A 22,503-nucleotide genomic window follows, 5' to 3' on the forward strand; every position below is an offset into this window, starting at 1 on the left:
AGACCAGTAATCACCAGAACAAATCCCAGGAAGCCATCAGTGTGAAGTGTTAGTATTACACCAAGAGTAGGGACAGGTCCAGGGAATCCTGCAGCAGCAAGGGCATGTGGCAAGCCGGCCAGGCTGTACTTTCTGGCTCTCCAGCTGGCCCCACAGCACTGTGAGTGCTAAAGGAATATGGAGAATAGCCAGGGGTGGCAAGGCTCTGCCTTACCTACCACGGGTCCTCAAAGTGATGAAACTGAATTAGGGAGTCAACCTGATAACAAGTTAAAAAACAATCTAGAGCTTTAAAAAAACACCCACCCACCCCAGTAACAACACTGGCAAGTTGTGCAAGAGCCCCAAACTACTCACAAATGACCATCAAGCAGCACCCGTGCCAGACCACTAGCAATAGGTATCAGCTGAGTGAAGGCTGTGTGGTGGGGAAGAGGGTATTCCAGTGGTAAGCCTGCCCAGCATCCCTGATGCTTCCAATACAGCGAAGATGAGAACATGTGGTGAATGAGGTGGAGAGGAGGGAAAAGGGATAGTTTCATATATTAAACTAATTTTGCAGTTATCATTACAGCAGCAACAGCGCTGTGGAAGTAAGCCATCCGGGCTAGTGCATCCACCTCCAGCAGCTCTGAATGCTGTCAGTGCATTAGACCTTCTTCCCCCAACCACACGCAACCTCCCCCTTCAGAGCTACTCCAGCTCAGACTGCTCAGCAGTTGGTACCAAAGGAGCCCCAGTGCCTTTCCTTTGCCTTGTCAGGAGGCCAAAGCATGCATTAGTGCAGACAGGGGAGACTCTGTACAGCCGAGTGGCCTGCAGCCACTCCACTACTCCAGCTATCACATATCAAACTATCCTTTCCAGAGCAAGAACCTGCCATCAGTTCTCCTGCCCCTCCGAGGGAGAAGCAAGGAACCTCCTTCCCTTGCCATACCAAGCAGATCAGCCTGACTAGGTAGGGACAAAGACTTGACCTTCTGCCCCTTAGAGCTTTAATCTACCCTCTCCATCCCCATTTTCTGAGATGAACCTGTAAACGTGAGGAGAACTCAGTGATCTGAGGTACTTCACATACTCAAGTATCAGTCTTTCCTTTTGAAAGCATCAGTACAGAAAAAAAGTGTCACCCCCACACCCCCCACCCCCCTCCCCCCGTGTGTATTTCTCTTACCCAGATTGACAGTAGCTACCTTTGCACCACATCGCTGATTTCTTGGACACATGACAATAAGTTATTAAGGACGGGGTTTGCCCCAGGGACACTAGCAGCTGTTGAGGACACCTGCAGTTCTTGCAGGCTGAGTTCCAGTTTGCTCACGGCTTCCCGGAAGGCAAATTTGTTGCGTGTATGCGGGATGCAGTCCACGTAGCCTGAGCAGTAATCCAACAGCTGGTGCCCTGTGTCCACCAGCTGGCTGTTTGGTGTCGGCTCGGCGATGGCACTCGAGAGAAGATCTGCGCACTCCAGCAGTGCTTCCTTGCTGATTTTGTCTGCGGAGATTTTCTCAGCTGCCTGTTTGGTCTTTCTTAGCGCTACTTTTGCACCAGCTGTGCCGTTGGCTATTTTCACTGGGGAGGTGGAAGACGATGACAGAGGCACTTGAGGTGGAGGCATCACAGGCCTCCCAGATTTTCCACCAACAGGTGCTGCTGCTGCTGCCTTCTTACTCCCTTCGCTCGATTCCAGTCCGTGCTGCGCTCCCGCCACGTTGCTCAGCTCTTCTGCTGCATCTGAGCAGGCAGCTGGCTGTTGTAGGAGCCTCATCACTGGTGGTGGAGGTGGAGCACACTTTGGTTTTACCCGTCTGGGCCGGTCCCTGTCGCCGGAAGATGTGACCTGATGCTCAGATAAGAGCTTAAATTTATTACCCTGAGAGTCTGTGCCAATGAGCTGCACGTCTGCTGGAGTGTGTTTTAGAGTGGGTGAGATTAGGACTGGCACTTTGTGGTTATGAGTGGTTGGAAGTATTGCTGCAGCCTTTACTGGAGATGACCACCCTGGTCTCTCGCCATCCTCAAGGGCCCCTTGCCGTGGGCCACTGTTTTTTTCTTTGCCCTTAGGAGCTGCCGCTAGCCCTGGACCTTCCTTTTCTTCTGATCCAGAGGGGGTTCGGAAAGGGAGTGCTGTGGCACCCCTCGGCAAGAGTTTTGCTTTTGGTCTCTCTCTGGTCAAAGCAGGGCCTTCTTCAAACCTTTTGGGAAGCAGATCATTTGCCCTCCCCGTGCTCTCATCAGGCTGAGAGGAGGTGGACACTGTCCGTTCAAGCTGGATTTTTGACCTCTGGGAATTTCTGGGAAGGGTCATTGCCATCCTATCCTGCTCTGGAAGCCCTGAGGACATGGAAGATGTAGAGTTTGACCTTGGAAAAGGCTTTGATGCTTCCTCATTGCCAGTGGGTTTTCCTGCTCGCAAACCCAGTGTCTTTTTAATCAAGCGTGGTGTAAAGAAACCAGTGATGCCCGACCACCCACCACCAGTGCTTACGCCCCCACCACTGCTGGTACCAGTGCCATCATCGCTGTAGAAGGTCCTCTGCACAAAGCCCCCGCCATAGCACTTGGGTGGTGCCAGGCTTGCGTCTTGCTGCGTGGGAGCAAAAGAGAACCCGTCCACATGCTGCAAGGAAGCAACAGACGAAAAGTTACCCGTCAGCTCGTATTTCTTGTGGGGCTGATTCTCCATCTCCCGGAAGGAACTGCTGCGCTTGGGAGGCGTGGGAGCATTCCTCTTCTTCATAAAGGAGCTGAAGAAGCCACCTTTTCTGTCTCTGGTGAAAGTGGTCTCTTTGGCATCCTCCAACAAGCTACTGGGTGACTTGTCTCTCTGCTTGCGAGGCAGTGCAGGAGACCCACTCGTTGGCTGTGTGCTTCTGATAAAACCTAGATGGAAGACACAAGTGTCAATCTGCAAAATCCATTTCCAGCCCTTGTGGCCAAGAAGGCCAATAGTATCTTGGGCTGCATTAAGAAGAGTTTGGCCAGCAGGTGGAGGTTCTGCTTCCCCTCTATTCTGCCCCAGTGAGGCCACATCTGGAATCCTGTGTCCAGTTCTGGGCCCCCCAGTTCAAGAAGGACAGGGAACTACTGGAGAGAGTCCAGCAGAGAGCTACTAAGATGATGAGGGGACTGGAGCATCTCTTTTGTGAGGAAAGGCTGGGAGACCTGGGGCTCTTTAGCCTGGAGAAGACTGAGAGGGGACCTTATCAACGCTTACAAATATCTACAGGGCGGGTGCCAAGAGGATGGGGCCAGGCTCTTTTCAGTGGTGCCCAGCGACAGGACAAGGGGCAACGGGCACAAACTGGAGCACAGGGAGTTCCACCTGAACAGCAGGAAAAACTTCTTTACTGTGAGTACTGGAACAGGCTGCCCAGGGAGGTTGTAGAGTCTCCTTCCCTGGAGATATTCAAAACCTGCCTGGACGTGGTTCTGTGCAACCTGCTCTAGGTGAAGCTGCGTTAGCGGGGGGATTGGACTAGGTGATCTCCAGAGGTCCCTTCCAACCTCCACCATTCTGTGATTTCCACCACCCTATCCTGTAGTGGGCTTTATGGGCCTAGCATACTTAGCTGCTCAGGTTCTGCAAAGAGACTGAGGAAGTCAGCACTTTCCTTTTTGTGCAAGGACAGTGTGCTTTTGATTTTTTTACCTTTTTTTCCACTTCTGCATGCATGACTTGTCAGTTGTCTATACTAAGGAGGACGCTTATGAGAGAGTTCAGGAGAAAGTGGAGTTGCTCCTTTCTTCCAGCTTCTTATTCCCTTCCTGTAGTTCTTTCCCCCTTCCCCAAATACCACGCATATAAAAGAAAATCTCTTGTTGCATTGTCAACTTTAGTTTTGAAGCTGTCATTTTGAAAAAAAAGCAGCAAAACTAAATTTAAAAGAAAAAAATACAATGGGATTTGCTAAAAGAACACTGAGCAAGCCGCAGTGTTTTCTATTTGCCAGTAAATAACTGGGCTGCTGAAGTGGCCAACAGCCTTAATGACAAAGCAGCACAAAGCACCTTCCCATGTCACATTGCCCTCTTTTCTTCTGTTTCTCTGGCCATTGACACCAGCAGCAAGCCTATCCCAGAACATGTGGCCTCACTGCCCCTGTCCCAGTGGCCATACCTGGTGCTGAGCTGGAAGCTGAGTGCTCCACAGTATCTTGTGTTCCTTCAATGTTCTCCTTGTTCTCTGCCTGTTTCTTCAGTGTTCTAGTCTTGGAGGGAAGCATGGGTAACCGGGGCAAGTAAGGAACGATGGATGAGGAGGAGGCTGTTCTTCCAAGCTCCTCTGCTACCTCTGTAAGGAAAAAAAAAACAACAAACAAAAAGGAATAGTTGAAACAGAGACCATCAGAGGAAAAGAAAATCTGTGCCTTTAGTGCAAACCCAGACTGGCAAGAAGAGATACACGTCTGAGAAATATGTAGTTTATGGATTTAGTTTTTCCTCAAACCTAAAGCTGTTCAGGGTAAGTAATATGTTTTTCATAATGCTTTCAGACTCATTCACATCTTTATAAATTCAGCAAAAAAACCCAAACAGTGGTAGGATCTGTACAAGAGGTCTGGTACAAACCCAGTTCTCTCCTGGGTTAAGGGTTGCTCAAAAGCACTGAATGCATCTGCCTCTGTTTTCAATTAAGGTGCCTCTTGTTGATGCTCCTGGGATCCCCCAGAAGTTGTGTCCTCTCCGGATCTAGAGCTAAGCTGCTTTGCTTGAGGCAAAGCATTGCACCTCGCTATGAGAAATGAAGACTGCACATTTCCCTCCCAACATCAACACAAGGTATGTGATTGAAAAGAAACAGTAAAAACCCACAACCTCCTGGACACACCCAGGTTGCCATTTGTGTGGACCCCTTGATGTGCCTATGATAGACCTTCCCTGGCAGAATTCGATCTGGTGTGTTTTTTTCTGTAGTAGGGAAGTGGATGGATAAGCTTCAAATTTAATTTAAAAATTTAGAAGATGCTCAGACATTTCTGCTTGTCTGCCATCGAGTATCTCACCAGTATTTACCGCCTAGTTGATTATATTTGAGAGTTGAGCTGCACAGATTCACTCCTAGAAGTAGCTAAGTAGAAAATCCAGAGATTAAGACACACTTTTTAAAAATGAAGGCTGGTAGAATAATAGTTTGTGACCTAACTGCTGCAGTCAGCAAGGGACTGTGATATGCATACATCTTTCTCTCAGCATCACTCCCTATTCCTTACTCTTTAGTCTGGGAAACAAGAGGCTTACTCTAACAGAGGAGACAATATTCTTTAAATTAACTCTTTGGCATCTTAGCACTCAAATGAAACTATACTGTCCCCTGCACTGGTATATGTCTGAAGTTTATTCAGTATTTGTGCAGCAAGTAAGAAAACCTTATTTACCCACTTAACGGTTAAGAAATTAACTACAGGATGAAGCTTCATCACGACCTCCACTGCTAGCAGATGAGCCCTAAGGGCCTGTCCATAAGACACAGCGCTCTGGGGTCTAACCTCCAATACCCTTTCAGAAATAAAGCAACAGGGGCTCTCACCCTCTGAGATGCTCGAGTCATGGAACATGGTTTCAAAAGCCTGGTGGGTCTCAGCAAAGGAAGGTCGGTCTGGTGGGTTCCACTTCCAGCCTGCAATGTGAGAAAGAAGAGCAAGTCTCAGTGCCTGAAATACATAGGAGATGAATTTGTATTCTGTCCAAGGAGACAGAAAACACCTAAGCTTTCTCAGCTGTAGTCAGGCTTTGATCTCCTACTATTAAACAGGCTTTGGAGTCATGCACAGGTATTAATTCACAGCAGCAGTCAGTCACCCTACCACATCCTAACAAACAGATCTTGAGAGGAAGGAACCAACTCTAAAAACCCCAGCTGTCTGCCAACTCCACAGCTTTTTCTGATCTCCGCACCCCTCGTCCTGAATTTTTTCAGCAAAGGAGAATTCCATGTTTGCTACGCTGGCTGGGTGGACTGAACTCATCCATCGCAGTCACAGATAATTCTGTCTGCAAAGCTCCAGGAAACATTCTGCTCACATGCTTTTAATACTGAAATTCAGGCAGAGTCTTCCAGAAGGAGAATGTGTGCACCCCCTGGGGGAAAAAGGAAGAGAGTGCATTGCTCTGAGATGGAGCTTGGAAAGTTTTAGAAGGGTGTTATGACAAAATGTGTAATTTCTGTAGTTAGAATCTGCACTAGGGGAACATAATTCTGGAAGCACTATCTGCTGATATCACCACAGGGTCTGGAAAGTGACTGGCATTCTGCTCATTTTGGGTTACATTAATATTACATTAATTCCTTGCTTTTGGGCTTTTGTCAGCCTCCTGAAGGTTTTTTGAAGCAAAATCCTTCACCATTACTCAGTTTCTTTGTTTTGTAACTGAAGTTCACCCTGACTTACTTTGACATGCTGGGCATCAGGCATCGCTGGAAACAGGCTGTAGCATGGCCTGTTAAGCCCCGGGTTGTCTGTCTTGTACACCAAGGGCCACACAAATTGCCTGACTTAGCAACAACGAGTCTCTTCCCACCCTGGTCACGCTGACAAGGTCTCTCTGCTGGGAGCCGCTTACCTTACTCAACAGGTCTGGTTTGCTCCCTAGAATCTTCAGCCCTTTGCCCAAAATATTCACAGCTCTTGCAGGACTGAAGAAGATCGGCAATGCTCTTAAAATTGGTTGCCGTCTTCCTGTACCACACTGTATCTTTTGTCCTTTTATGGATAGATCTTCAATTTGTTATGGAGCATTAGGGAGCTTTTCATGGTGTGCTTGGAGGATTTTGTGCAATCTTGGCAACCACATGTCTCCTGCACAGGTGCTGAGTTTGCAGAGAAATAAATTTCCTTCTAACCTTGTGATTCCATAGTAAGAGTCCCACCGACAAAACACCAGTACAATTTGCCACAAAGTGCTATCTAGCTGTACTCAGAATAACAGTTTTTGAGAGTGAATTCTTGTTCCCCACAGACCAGAGTCATTTGGCATCAGTGATCAGGTGACGGGGCCTTTTCCATGTGAGCTAACAAAATGGCACATAAGAACCAAGGACTTCAGAGTTGACTACAGATTTCTCCCACCCCTCCTAGGCTTTGTCCCCCAAACTGGAAGAAGATACTCACATGCCCTCATCAGTTCATAAACTTTCGGAGGACACCCTTCTGGTTGTTCCATCCGATAGCCCTTTTCCAGCAGATCATACACCTGAGAGAGGTCAATGCCTGGGTATGGCGACATCCCATAGGTAGCAATTTCCCATAACAGCACACCAAAGGCTGCAAAGGAGGAAAGCAAAATTCCTGGTCATGAGTCTGCCCTCCTCTTGTGCTGCTCATTACATTGTGGCCTTTACTGCGGCTTGAGGCAGCTTCGTTTTCTTACAGATATTTCAGGCCACTCTAGGTGAAGACATTACCTGCTAAAAATGCTATTGACTCATGAAGCTGTGGCCTGGCACGTGACCCGTCTCCTCCCCACACGTTTCCGCCCAGGCCAGAAAGCAAGTTACTGTCTAGGCCAGCAAAGAAAAACAAAATGAAAAAGAAAAGAACATTGAAGTGGATTTTTCTTACCCCACACGTCTGATTTGATTGAAAAGGTGTTATAGGCCAGGCTCTCAGGAGCCGTCCATTTGATTGGGAACTTGGCTCCAGCATGAGCTGTGTAGGTATCTCCAGTCATAAGTCGACTTAAGCCAAAGTCAGCCACCTTCACCACGTGATTTTCTCCAACTAAGCAGTTCCGTGCTGCCAGGTCCCTGTACAAAGGAAAAAAGCACACTCCTTCACTGAGGCAAGGGCAGAGCTTTTGAATACAGTCTTGTGGCTGCACAGCCTGTCCCTCTTTTCTGAACTGGGAAGCACTCTCTTCATACAGCAGGTAAAGACAATGGAAGCTTTGCTCTGAGCTGTGTCAGAAACTAAGCGGACTTATTAGAAGCAATAAGGTGAGTCAAGATTAGGGTTCATTCTCTAAATTCTATTAAATTTCCTGTAAAGATAGCTGTTATGATGAGAAGTTTATGTTTCCTGACAACTGGATGAGATCAGCAGCTCATCACACACTGCTAACAGTTTTAAGGCATGGCTTTATCTGACTGGATTAAAATAGGACTTAAGAGTTGACAATGTCTTGCACGTGGGGGGGGACATTGGAACAGGTCAATGCCATCCTTCGTAGCTGTCAGGTAGTCGTGCACAAGATTGTAAGTTTGCTATGAAAGTCATTGGTAGAGTGTATTGCAAGACAGTACTGAAACCAAAACAGCCAATAGATAAGCCAGCGTGAAACCAAACTCTGGAAGAAACCTCCCCAAAAGGAGGAATTCCTGGGCCACCATGCTGGTGGCCTGTTCATCATTGCAATCTGAAACTGTACCAGCTCGATGTGACTTTACCCACCTGTGAATGAAGTTCTTCTTCTCCAGGTACTCCATAGCAGAGGAGATCTGAGTGGCCATGTAGAGTAGCACAACAGCACTCACTTCCTCCCGGTTGCATTCCCGTAAATAGTCTAGCAGGTTCCCATAGGGCATGTATTCTGTCACAATGTAAAAGGGTGGCTCCAGGGTACATACACCTAGCAGTGAGGAGGAGGGAGAACGTGAATAAATCCCTTTCTTCCCTAGCTTACCACTATTCCTGATTTAATATCCACTTGGCGCATTTTGTACTGACGAGCGTTTCTCTGAAAACTGAAGACTTCCATCTGCAAGACCCAGTTCAACGCAGCCCAACTTAAAATTCAGTGCTTCTGTCTATTTATCTGTCCAACCATTTACGGATGGAGAGAAACATGTCTATGAAAGCACTGCTATTCCTATATAATATACATGAAGGAGTTGTTCTGTTCTTTGGAGGGTTACAGAATGAAATAGGAGTTATCCTGAACACATACAATTTGCTTTTCTTCCCCTCTCTTCCTTCATAAAGCTGAAGAGTGGCCAACTGGAAGGAGGTACCTGTCAATTGGCAGGATTTCCAGACCGAAATGTCACTCCAGAGTAATGTGAAGCACTCCCATGCGTGCTAGCTGAGTAAGTGATCAGCACAGTGAGACCTGCTCCTAAAGCAGCATTCTCACACATTCCTCAGATGACTACTTGCTACAGTCATTACAGTTATGTACCAAGTATGTATTAGCGGAGGAGGAGGGCGACAGGACACTCATGTCAAATCTCTGTGAACTCCCACTGCAGCACTGCTGAATGCCTGCTCACACCGTTACACACATACAGGAGTAAAACCACACTGTGCAGCAGAAAGAGCAAAAATGCATCCCTCTGATGAGAAATCTTTTAGTCTCCACTCCTGCAACCAGACAGGGCTGGGCAGACGCTTCATCTGTGCCCATTTTTTAAATGGGTACAGAATAGTTGCCATTATTAAAAGCTTTCGCATTCTTCACATTTCTCCTTTCATCCTAGGCTTGCCTTGACAGCATCACTCCTGAAAGCAGCAAAAGTCCAGAGGCAATTAAACACTAGTAAAGGTTTAGGATGTCTCCTTAAGAATCTTTGTACATGTAGAATTAACAGCTATGCAGACTATTTAATAGTGATCATCATATGCATTTGTCAGTGAGACAAACAGGGCACAGCCAAGCTGTAAAGCCTGCAGATTTCTTCCATTTGTGTGCTGTTTGATCTGACTTGCATCTCCACTGCCTTGATCTCATGTACTTATTGGGTGATACACACGGTCCCTTACAACAGCAGCGATCTGGTCGTCTTTTGCTTAATTATGGACTGATTTTTCTATTTTGTGCAGCTTTTTCTATAAACTTCTCTGATTTGAGAAGTATGAAGAACAGTATTTGTCGTGCTTCCAATATAACTTTTTTTCTTTCACTTTGAATTTTCTTATGATTTTGTTCTATCAGAAAAATAAGTCATGGAAAATAGTTTTGTAAATACGATTCAACTCAGTAGAAAAGGAAACTGAACCTGATAACTGAACCCTGGAGCATGTCTAAGGCCAAGGGTACAAACTAACAGGATATTGCAAACTTTTATATAATGCATAAATGTGCCTCATCAGCAAAGTTGTCTACTAATGTAAGTGACTATACTTGATGTTTTATTTAAAATGAATGTCTCCTAGCTCCAACACGACATAAAGGAGTAAGCTGTCAAAAATACCACCCCATAACCTGACCTGATTCAAAAAGTTATATAAGTACAGAAAATCTGCCACTGCTTTAAACAAGACAGATCTCATTTTGGTGGAAACTCAAGTAAGAACAGAAAGAGCAAGGAATTTCACTAACCTAACAACTGCACTAGATTTGGGTGCTTGATCTCCTTCATGACAGCAGCTTCTTTCAAGAACTCTTCCACCTCCATGGTATCTTCCTAGATAAACAGAGAGGCAAAAGAAGGGAAAATTTATCTTCGTGACCAATATCCGAGCTGAATATAAGTGACGATGGCTCCATTCTGCTGTTTTGGCTTTTACCAAAGCAAAACATGACAGCCCTGAAAAGCTGCCTGGCTGGCCTGCAGCATGGCCAAGTGACAGATCTGCAGTACCCAGAATGCTAGGCTTTCTTGTTTGGTAGCAGTTGTGGCTGGTGAGGGGAAGACTCTCAGGATCACTGACTTAAGTTCCCCTGCCTAGCTATAAAAATTAAGCTTGAAAGCTCCCTTACTCAGGGGGTACATAGAATTGGAGCTGTTAATGTTGAAACAAAGAGAAGGCTTTGAAAAGGAAGATAAATGGAGAAGCTGAATTTTTCCAGGAGTAGGGCAGAGGCTGTAGAAGATATTTCCAACACCTTTGCTTTCTTGAAGCTTCCACAGCTCTTCCGAGGGCAGGGAAGTGGACTTGGTAACCATTTCTACAGATCTGACTTGGACATTCCTGCAGGAGCTTGCTGGGCCAAAATTCCAAACTGTTCCTAGGCCACATGCACTAGTGCAAGTTTGATAAGCTAACTTTGTTCTGCAAAGCTACTCTTAAGCATGGATTTTATGCAGATTAGCATGCTCCATTTTCTGATATTTCTATCATTAGGAGGTATAACTGAGAACGTTACCATTTCTTTACCCTTATCATAAATGGTGACCAAACAAACAGTGCATATCAATCTGAAAACTTACCTTTAATGTTTTCACAGCAACTGTGAGATTGTATTTCTTCCAGACACCAACATACACCTCGCCATACTGCCCTCCCCCAAGTTTGTGCTTCATGGTGATATCAGTCCGCTCCATCTCCCACTTGTCGTGGATGGGGGACACTCCATAGACAGTGGGCTTATTGCACTTGGGTGCTGGGTAATGCAAAGTTGTCACCAGTCCATCTGCTACTGTTGAGTGATGGTGCACTAGCTCTGCTAGTGTGCTGAAACGGCTTTCTGCTGTCACGTACACCTGTTAAGAACAAACCAGGAATCTACTTAAATGAAGGCAGCGGGAAGCTTTCAGTAACACCGGAAAACAGGTACAGTAACATTCTAGGAGGTTTAAAAAACCCAGATGGTAAGGGAACCAGACTTCAGAGTACCTGTTCTCATGTCGTTGGGCAAATGAATATTAATCTGTGCGCTTTTTACCTGCAGAAGGCAGCTAGATATAAGCTATCACTTGAGAGCAGTGCTGTCTCCTGCCTCGTGCTTTACAGGACTAGCAACTGGAATTCTTGTAGCCAAGCACAAGGCCAGTTTCTGTATCACTCAACACATGTTATTCTGCTATTTTATCAAGGTTTCAAAATGCTGATCAAAACTGCTGACTTAACAATGCTTTACTTGTTCTAAGTGGATCAATGGAAAGATACCACATCAAACCACAACTGCTTTGCTCCCTAGCTGCTTTCAGCCACGATAAGTACCATCTGCACTTCTGCCAAAATGGTGTTCAGCCAGTTACCACCAAACTCTTGGCATGCTTGTTCATTTTTTATATTAATCAACCAGTGGACCTGTTTTCTCTCACGTACACCCCTCTCGTAACAGTCTGCAACTTGAGATTTTGGATCACCTCTTAATTAATATCCTTATTTCCTCTCCCCAAAGCATTATCCAGAGATTCTTACCTTTCCATCTGAGGTGGTATTGATCCTGTAGTGGTAAACACGTCCTTCGTACCTGAGCGAGATGGATAGTTGCCCTGGGCTGCTCTCGCTTTCACGAACCAGGAAGCTGCCATTGATGAGACTGCTCAACAGATACTCTGCTGCACTGCGTGACACTGGCCCATGGTACCATGAATGCTTTTCCAGGCTGTTCACTGGTGTGATGTAGTTGCTTGGTACCCAGCCCTGCCCATTCTTCGAACGTACCTCACTCCATTCACCGTTCTGGTTGTAACCCAGGACTCGCAACTTCTCACCTATGACCAGAAAGAAAAAAGCAGAATAAACACAGTGCAATCTATTGGGTCTCATTAAGGGAGAAACTCACCATCAGCTGGCTAAGCCTGGGTTTATAGCTTAACAATAAAAATCTGCAGCAGTGATCTTATAATTAAACTCCTATATATAAAGTATTTATGAAATAAAGTTTCAGACAGAACACTGAGGATGCTGCTCCCTGATTTACTGCAGTGTGATTGATGAACTCAGAAAACTTCCTGTAGTCCAGAGTTTTAGACTAGAAAGACTTTTCTTTCTTGGAAGGATGAGGTTTGCCTCCTTCTTAAAGCCTTAAATGGCATGTGATTTAGAACAGTTCTGCAGCAGGTCATATTCTGATATACGTACTGAATAGAAACAAAATCTCTGTGAAATTATTAATTCTGGATTTTTCCCTAGTTGAAAGCTGAATTCTATTATCATCATTAATGTTAAGGTTTTCCTCTGCCCCTCCCCAAAATAGGTGTCTCAAAGGGCTGATGATCTGGGAAGCCTAGAATGGGTATAGCCATAGCTGGGCTACACTGTTCCTCAGTGTGACACAAACCTGTGTCCGTACTGGGAGAACTGCCCGGCAGGTGTCTCTCCAACACAACTGAGAGAGAGACCATGTGCTTATAGTGGTCAGTTTAGAGAACGGTCTTCTCTAACTGCACTCATTCCCAGTTCCTTCCAATGGAATGACAGGAGAATGATTCTACTTTCTCTTTTACGTTACTAAGTTTTCAACCTAGTAGCTGCTCCGTGATGCACAGCCTTACCTTTGGTGATGCTGAGTGTGTTGTCACCGCTTGCTACAAAATCGTAAAGTGCAACAAAGAGATTGGGATCGCTCTCAGTGGCTCCAAGCAGGTTCTCCTTGGAGCTCCATCTGATGGCTTCATTCAGTGCCTGGGGTTCAACATCACAACCATAGGGGCGGTGCAGGGCCTCTGAAGAAAAAATAGAAGAGGAAATTACTTTGTGTACAATTGTAAATATATCAATATATCAGCAGAGTGAAGCTCCTACTGCATAATATGCTCTTTATGGAAAGGGAATCACAGAATGGTAAAGGTTGGAAGGGACCTCTGGAGATCACCTAGTCCAATCCCCCTGCTAAAGCACCTTCACCTAGAGCAGGTCACACAGAACCACATCCAGGCAGGTTTTGAATATCTCCAGGGAAGGAGACTCCACAACCTCCCTGGGCAGCGTGTTCCAGTGCTCTGCCACCCTTGATGTAAAGAAGTTTTTCCTCCTGTTCAGGTGGAACTCCCTGTGCTCAAGTTTGCACCCGTTGCCCCTTGTCCTGTCACTGGGCACCACTGAAAAGAGCCTGGCCCCATCCTCTTGGCACCCGCCCTGTAGATATTTATAAGCGTTGATAAGGTCCCCTCTCAGTCTTCTCCAGGCTAAAGAGCCCCAGGTCTCCCAGCCTTTCCTCACAAAAGAGATGCTCCAGTCCCCTCATCATCTTAGTAGCTCTCTGCTGGACTCTCTCCAGTAGTTCCCTGTCCCTCTTGAACTGGGGGGCCCAGAACTGGACACAGGACTCCAGATGTGGCCTCACTGGGGCAGAATAGAGGGGAAGCAGAACCTCCACCTGCTGGCCAAACTCTTCTTAATGCAGCCCAAGATACTATTGGCCTTCTTGGCCACAAGGGCACATTGCTGGCTCATGGGTAACTCACTGTCCACCAGGACTTACAGGCCCTTCTCTGCAGAGCTGCTCTCCAGCAGGTCGAGCCCCAGCCTGTACTGGTGCGTGGGATTATTCCTCCCCAGGTGCAGGACCTTACACTTGCCCTTATTGAACCTCATTGGGTTCCTCTCTGCCCAACTCTCCAGCCTGTCCACATCTCGCTGAATGGCAGCAGAGCCTTCTGGTGTATGAGCCGCTCCTCCCGGTCTCATATCATCAGCAAACTTGCTGAGGGTGCACTCTGTCCCTTCACCCAGGTTGTTGATGAATATGTCGAATAAAAACGGACCTGGTACTGACCCCTGGGGAACACGCTAGCTACAGGCCCCCAGCTGGACTCTGTGCAGCTGATCACAACCCTCTGAGCTCTGTCCTTCAGCCAGTTCTCAACCCACCTCACTGCCCACTCATCTATCCCACACTTCCTAAGCTTACCTATGAGGATGTGATGGGAGACAGTGTCAAAAGCCTTGCTGAAGTCGAGGCAGACAACATTCACTGCTCTCCCCTCACCCACCCAGCCAGTCATGCCATCAGAGAAGGCTATCAGGTTGGTCAGGCATGATTTCACCTTGGTGAATCTATGCTGACTACTCCTGATAATCTTCTTTTCCTCCACATGCTTAGCGGTAACAGCCAGGATGAGCTGTTCCATCACCTTTCCAGGGATGGAGGTAAGGACGAGTGGTCTGCGGCTTCCCAGATTCTCCTTGTTGCCCTTTTTAAAGACTGGAGTGACACTGGCTTTCCTCCTGTCCTCGGGCACCTCTCCTGTCCTCCATGATCTGTCAAAGATGATGGACGGTGGCTTAGCAATAGCATCTGCCAGCTCCCTCAGCACTCATAGGTGCATCCCATCGGGGGAGGGGCACGTGGAACACCACATCTGCACATCTTAGGTGGTTTTCAAGCCCCACTTTGCTGACTCTTCATTCTATAGGTTACTTCTAACAGGGGATGGAGAAGGTGATTAACTTCCTATATACCAAGTAGCAAGCTATGTATGTAAGATTTTATTTAATATTTATTACATTATATATACTTCTATTTATATATACCTCTATTTGAATGTATTTAAGCATTCATAGATAAAAAATGGGTGAGAAATTAAGAGTGTGGGTTTTTTTGTTATGTGAAGTAGTAAAGGAAACCTTTTGATGCTGAAATGTTATGTTTTATGTCTTTATTGTTTCTACGGCTGAAGTAGGTAGCCTTGATGTGAAACCAACATTACAAATACGGGTAAGACAGACTGAATTATGGCACAGAAGAGATCTACAGGTTGGGACAGTAACAGATTCAGTATTAGCAGGAATGATGGTGATTTGGAATACATTTCAAGACCGTGTAAATGAAAGGTGGAAAACTGACAGGGCCAGAAAGTAGTACGGGTGATGCTAGGTATTTAGCAGCAGTGTTTCTGAACACCCAGGCAATTCTGTTTTGCTGTTTCAAAGGACAACCAATGCAAACTTGATAGTACAAGGGAGTGGGGGTAGGAATCAGATTTGTTTTACAGACACAACAAAAAAGTCCCCACGTTTCTGTGGTGATGAAAAACGATCTAAATACACAGGGTTTCGGAAAGAACTGTAGTAAACACCAAAACTGTCTGAACACTTCATGGTAGTGCTATGCCAAGGCCATCACTGGCTTTCAAACCCAGAGAGATGTTTCCCAGAAACATGTAGCAGAATAAATTTCAACGTTAAGACAAGAGAAAGATGTGGTTTCATACATGTGGGCTGTTCAAGTGGGCAAAAAATATGAAAGTGAAAAGGTAGAAATATTTTCTCTGATGGCACAACTGATGTAAGTTCCTGTCCTAATATATTTTTCCAAATTCTCTTGTTCAACTTACTTATGGAAATGTACACTGTAAAGAGATTTCATTAAATGCAGTAATCATAAAAAGTCCTCTTCAAAAAATTTGAGGCTTTGTTTGCTTTACAATCATTGCTTTGGCCCATTTCTGAGGGGCTGAGAAGTCAGGCTCAGGGTTTTTTTAAGCAGACCCCTGCCAGAGAACGTGTGCATGTGACTACCCCCTTCCCCGCACTCCCATGAGATTTACATTTGTGAGCAAGAGCTCGTCTATAAGGCACTTCGAAAGAGAACAAAGAGCTCAAATGCAATACAGGATGGGAAAATTGGGAAGTCGGCGAGACACAAACCAGGAAGAGGCCTGAGCCAAGTAAGAGGCAAGCATATGCCAAATCGGTGTCACAGGACAGAGCTCAAGCCTGGAAAACAATGACAGGGGGTTTCCCAGCATCTACATGCAATTTTTCAACTGTATTGTAGGTACATGAGAAAGTAAACGGTTGAGGCTTGTTCTGTTTTTAAATACATAGCTAAGTGGCTTTTGACTGCATTTCTAGTAATTATTCAGAGTTATACTGCTTGCATAACCTGCTTATCTTGCAATTCCTTAATAACCTACCTCCCGAGCCTTACCAAAGTAGCCCTCTATCAAGGTTCTCCTAGCAAGAACAGAAGTGACAACTGATGAAGCTACCAAAATGTCACTTCTTTGACTTCATTGTCCACAGATGCAATATTTACATATGCTTCTTGTTGCTAACTGTGAACTGCAATTAGTTTTGCAATATGCTGACCCATCAGACTGTGTGCTATTACAGAAAAGAGAGGAAATCCCAATCCCTGCTCAGCTACCTACATTATAGCATGGCTGCTAACATCCCACTGTAATTTTTTTAGGGCTGGGTGTGTGCATATGCATGTCCAGGTGTTAAGAACCAGGAAAGAATACCAGTTCCTAAACCCAGCTGTCTTTATGGAGTAAAAATACATATTTAATTAAAAAATACATTGTTTATACACCAAGTGTGTTAGAGACTGTTTCAGTGCCTTAAGCAAAGTCACTCAGCAGATGTGATATACAAGAAATCTGACTTATACATCTCTGCTAAGGAGCAAGCACAAAAGTAGGCAGTGTTTTCAAAAAATATCTGACCTTTCAGCTCCAAACTGGTGTTTAAATAACTTCTTACTTTCAGTCATGTACCTGCCGAAATGCGAAAGGTTTTAAACAAAAATATATCCATTTGTTCTAAATTAAAGCATCTTTCTTTCTCAAGCCAGAAAAGCTCATGAAGTGAGCATCCAACCTGTACTTAACAGAGAGCACAGAGTTAAGCATTTAACCATGCACTCCATGGGTAAGCCTGAAGCAGCCTCGTAGCAGCTCAGCCTCAGAGCTCCTGCAGCAAATCCTATGACCAGCTAAGCGTGCCCACACGGAGCCAGCAGCGGGCACTTCGGCCAAGGCAAAACGAGCAGAAATGCCACCTGCCGCTTAGCGCTGAGCAGCTCTGCCCACACGAAACCGTTTGTGGTGCTGTGCTGGATCGACGACAGCGAGGATTCAAAGCAGATGTGGGACTACTACCACTTCCTCAGAACGCCTGGGAGGCTGGCACATGTTCTTAGCACCCACTTTATGCACAAAAAAAGACGGCAGAAGTTAATGTTTGATGAGGAGCCTCAATCACTCAGCTACAGTGCTTACCTAAAAATCACATTACCTAAAAATCAAATGCTTTTAAGAGCTCATGTCTCACTGACTTCCTTCACTTTCATTTTTAGAGGGACTTGGATGCTTAAGTAACTGTAAAGGTTACCCAATAGCTACTAAATGGGAATTTACCAGGATACAAAAGTGTCTCTCATGGGTTATTATTACATAATAACCTATGCTGCTCAATATGGCGTGGGATCTATACCACCCAATATGTAAGGATATGGAAAGTTAGTGAAACATGATAATCGCATACACCTCATTAAGGAAACTAAGATAACCAAAGCATATCACAAATGATACCTCTCCAGCTGAATAGTCTGCAAGTTCTATTCACACCAAGAGTAAGGAAATGAGGTGGGAAGTTCTCTTTTATATCAGCTCCTTTTAAAGGCTAACCATAAATCATACATTACCACTTCCATTTCCTATACAATGGAAAACTTACATCATCATCATCATTTAGTATACAAGCAATACTGGTCACGCCAGGAGGTTACGCTTCATCCATCTCCTTCCTCTTCTTTATTCCCACAATACAATTTGCTTCTCTCCGGATATGAATGCTTTTCCTATTCAGCCAACATGTAAGGGGTGTTTTGTCCTCCACCCTGCACTACCAGCACAACAATTCCCAACCTCTTTAGCCCAAGAGCACAGGGCAGTACACACTGAATCCTAAATTTTAGAACAATAAGTGCTGAAGTGGTCTTTATTTCTGAAATACTAACTGTGTAACTGCTCATAAAAACGAAGCATTTCAATAATCCTAAAACCCTGACAAAAGCAAGCAATCTCAGTCCTGCCTGTGGCTGGTCTTGTACTACAAGACAAAGACAGACTTCAAAAGACCCACATCCTCCTCGAAGCATTCAGAGAAATACAGGAAAGGGATGGCACAGCATTACATCCCTGAGCATCATACCTGTGAAACTCACGCCAGGCTCAGAGGCTTCCTCGCCAAGGCAGCAGAGCAGCTTGCCCTCTTTGCCAAAGCTGCTAGACTGGAAGAGGACCGTCCCCACAATCATGCTGTGCTTCACAGCAAGCAGAAGAGGCTGCTTGACCCAAGAAGTCCTGGGCTGCCACTGCCAGCACAAATGCCACCACGTGCAGACGATCACAGCTCGCAAGGCTGGTGGCCAATGAAAGAGCAAGTGCTGCCGAGCAGGCAAGGGAGAAACTGGGAAAATCAAGCTGTGGGTTAACTTGGTTATTAGCTGGAAGTGAGGGTGGAGCTTCCCAGGGAATGCTGAACAAACAGAGGATGTGGGGACTGGACTGCAAGTTGAAACAATTTTGAGATGAGCTATAAAGACAGAGTTTTGTTCTGCTAAGAGTTAGGCAACAAGTGTTTGGGAAGAAAGCAAACAGTTTCCTTGGAGAAATTCCTTTGTACAAATGACAAAACAGGTCACCCGTTAAGGGGACCGCCCAGATTGATTCATTTTTCCACTCCACATACCATTGCTGGAGCACTATTTACATGAATCAACAGGAAATGTTAGTGAAAATAAACACCTAAGAGACGTACAAGCACTGAGCAAGTAAACACTCTTGAACACTTCAGGATTTTAGAAAGAAACAGAAAGCAAGGGCAGTACAGTACACCCAGTCTAAGCTGCATATTTGCTGATTTAGTAAGACTCAGGACAGCTCTCTGGAAGAGCACCACCAAGTTACTTCTCAAAAGCTGTAAGATTTCTTGGATGAATTCTTTAAAAGCCCTAGTTTTCTAGCAAAGGCTGTATGGTTAGTAGCAGGACGGGCTCCTCCTAACACATGGACTAGGAGGGGTTAAAGAACAAGCCATCACCATGGCAGCCTCACACCTGGGAGGATGGCAGGCCTGCAGAGGGGTATAAAAGGGAGCAGGGAAAGGGAAGTCAGTGGTTTAGCCTTCGTAGTAGGAGAGGAGCTGTTGCAGTCCATCAATAAAAAGCAGCATGTCTATAACCCATGAATTCTACTGTTCTATGAGAAAGGCAGCTGCACCACAGGATGAGGACTCGGATGAGGCTAAAGGTAAGAAATGAGCAGCCTGGCTTTATTACAAATGTATGCAATTTGTAAGGCTATGGAAAAGCAGTATATAAAACTGTGAGTAAGCTGTGGTGGTTGGTATGGCCTGTGACATGAGTTATTTCCCCCACTACCATCACCTTATGTATGTGGAAAAAAATAACTGGACAAAGAAAATACCTTAGGATACCTGCATACTGTTGTCTTCCTAAAGTTCTCACAAGTGGACAACCTCTTTTCTTCCTTCTCCAAAACCAAGCTCAGTGAATCCTGTACCACACTACCTAGTAGTTACAGGCTGAGATGTCTTTAAGAGTTCCTAGGCTTTATTTATTTTCCTTTTCTTTTGCCTCTTCAGTTTATTGGTTTTTTCCCCTCTTATTTGTTCCAAGTACTCTTAATTACACTGGTATTTGTACTAACCTTAGTGTATCTTTTAATACACAAAGAAATAAGCAGAATTTGTAGAGAAAGAAAGCAAAGCCTCAGAAACATGTGGATGAGCCCTGTGACAAACATACTTTTCAGGTGGGTCTGAAACGGTACCAGGAAATGGCAAGCTACGAATGGATTTGTGGCTAAACTAGTCTTAGCTGTAACAGTTAACAACCTTAGCTGAAATAACAAATTCACTTGTTAGTTAAAATACAACAGATGAGTAATCGGTAATTAGAACAAAGAAGGATTGGCAGAAAGTTAGGTTGGATTAATAATGTAACTTGCAAATATATCTATTGACCCTACCAATTTTAGCCTCCATAAGAAGAGTATTCTTAGTCAAAGCCTAATGGCTGTCTGGTCTGTTCACAAGCTCCTGATGGGAATCAAGTAGTGGCCAGAACTGGCATTATGGGCGAGTAACATGTTGGCTGCAAGCTTCCTTCCTGTTACAGGGCAACTCTGTGCCTGCACCCTTCCAGCCACTCTCCTGAAGGTGTTTCTTGGTGAGGACATAGTGTCCCTGAATAGTGCACAATGGTTCAAAAGGTCCTGCCAAATGCACCAGGCAGAATAAAATCAGGCATCTTTGTACATTCTAGATGAGCATTATTTCTTTTACAATTTATTTTCCTAGATAGTTGTTTTATGCTCTGGGCCATCACCTTGACATTTGCATCCACCACATCTCCATCCTGTTCCTATCCCCTTCACAGTAAGTGCACAATATAAAATCTTAATTCTGGTATACTCAACTTCCTCGGTGGAAGAATCCACCTTCTAGGCACAGCAGCTCTTCCCAGCTCCTTCGACTATTCCCTGTGGTGCCCTTCAGACTGTTTCCTGAGAGTGGTTACCCTTCCTGTACAACTTAAATAATCCATTTAGAAGCATTTCTCCAGTTCTTCCAGCAGTGGGAAAAAGTTGAGTGTAAGGAAATCTTGCTGACTGTGCTACTTTGAAATGTACTGTTCAGGGAGCTTCTAAAAAATTTGTTAAATTCTGAATTTATGAACCAACTGTCAATTTCTCTTAAACAAAAGAATGTGTAAATGGAAATACAGCTCTGAAAAGGATCTGGTGGTGTTGGCAGGCGGCCAAAGTGAACTGTTTGTCAATGGAAGGAAGAGACACAAAGAAAAGGTTATAGGGTAAAAACTGGTTATTGCATACAGTCTCAATCTGATATCTTAGCATTTTAACTCAAAAGCCATAGTGTATGTGTGTGTATATATACACACATACACATGGTGTTTTACCTTCTGGCTTCTCACATGCCCTTTTTTCACAAAGGGACACTTGAATACAAGGCCACCAAGATCCCTGCATATGCCACATCTTTGACTTCATTTTCACTTTGAGTTTTGAAACTAAATGCCAATATAAATATCCATTATGCTATTTTACACACAGACTCATTTTATATGGTTGCTTTTAAGACTACCAAAGAATAGGCATTGGTCAACCTAGAACATAGAAAGTAGCCCATCAAGTAATTCATGACTGCTAGTATAATTGGTATTTTCCACTGCATCTTCAAAACATACATCACTTTACATCACTAGACTTCAAGATCTTTAACCAGCCTGTTAGCGGGAGGATTTCTGCCTTGATGAATACAAGGAAATAAAATTGATAACACAGCAGCAAGCGGGTTTCCTATTTTGCTGACATGATTGGAATAGTATCAAGTTCTACAGTAGCTTTGTTTCTGAAGCCAAGTCTCAGCACTTCCCTCTAACCAAAAATACTCAAGGCAAACTACATACTAAAAAGCAAACCAACACTGAATAGGCCAAGTTCCTGCTGTCTAATAATGTGGTAACACAGAAGCAGACCTATGAACTTTCTTTACCCTGTAACAGACTTAAGCCCTTACCTAAATGGACCACCTAGTCTTTCTGCTGACATACATGTGGCCACAAAAAAACACCAGTTTAAAAGGATCAGACAGCTCACATATGGCTTTGGTAAAATGCAGGCAACCTAACTAAATGCCATTCCTAGGTGTTCCTCTCCTGCAAGCAACCAGACTCTTAATAATGTGGTTTGCTTGAGCTAAGCACAGATCCATGGTTAGTCTTTGGGCCTCCCACAGAGTGGTGCAACGTTTAAGTACCGTGAACAACCCACTGAATAAAGCCAAGAAACACAGCTCCAAGCCAAGAACTTGGGATGGGCAAGGAATAGGTTTCTATTTATGGTTCCAGGCTGGGAGAGACAGAACGGGAGGAGACTTCAGAGTCAGTGACAAAATCGCATCATGAACAGCTCACATAATATAAAAATAAATGTTTCAAGCCAAGCAGTAGCACTGTCTTGCCTCAATTATCAGATTATATCTAAAATAGAAAAGGTTAACAAAAGTGATCTTTGCTATCAGAGAGAGAAATATATGGAGAAACCCAAAAGCTCTCAATATGCCTCTTAGGAGCCAATTTATTTTGTAACATGATAAACTGCTGCATATGATA

At 44.8% G+C, this 22,503-nt stretch overlaps 1 protein-coding gene across 3 annotated transcripts in view; it reads right to left on the reverse strand.

Annotated features, from left to right (window-relative positions):
- Positions 1 to 1,189: 1,189 nt before the first annotated feature.
- ABL2 (ABL proto-oncogene 2, non-receptor tyrosine kinase) overlaps positions 1,190 to 22,503 on the reverse strand; it is a 44,718-nt gene continuing 23,404 nt past the window's right edge. Inside the window, exons 1-12 of one of the 3 annotated variants that reach the window (XM_086462397.1) lie at positions 18,495 to 18,600; positions 13,106 to 13,276; positions 12,027 to 12,322; positions 11,090 to 11,362; positions 10,258 to 10,342; positions 8,391 to 8,568; positions 7,563 to 7,747; positions 7,113 to 7,265; positions 5,531 to 5,620; positions 4,121 to 4,294; positions 2,650 to 2,883; positions 1,190 to 2,334 (exon numbers count right to left, since the gene is read on the reverse strand). In XM_086462397.1, the coding sequence (XP_086318523.1) occupies positions 1,190 to 2,334; positions 2,650 to 2,883; positions 4,121 to 4,294; positions 5,531 to 5,620; positions 7,113 to 7,265; positions 7,563 to 7,747; positions 8,391 to 8,568; positions 10,258 to 10,342; positions 11,090 to 11,362; positions 12,027 to 12,322; positions 13,106 to 13,276; positions 18,495 to 18,600 (3,090 nt within the window). Of the gene's footprint in view, positions 2,884 to 4,120; positions 4,295 to 5,530; positions 5,621 to 7,112; positions 7,266 to 7,562; positions 7,748 to 8,390; positions 8,569 to 10,257; positions 10,343 to 11,089; positions 11,363 to 12,026; positions 12,323 to 13,105; positions 13,277 to 18,494; positions 18,601 to 22,503 lie in introns of those variants that run through there. The other 2 variants (XM_086462396.1, XM_086462395.1) reach the window with 2 other exon arrangements.

Source organism: Leptosomus discolor, chromosome 3 (assembly GCF_034619465.1).
Source record: "Leptosomus discolor isolate bLepDis1 chromosome 3, bLepDis1.hap2, whole genome shotgun sequence".
Classification (NCBI taxonomy): Eukaryota; Metazoa; Chordata; class Aves; order Leptosomiformes; family Leptosomidae; genus Leptosomus; species Leptosomus discolor.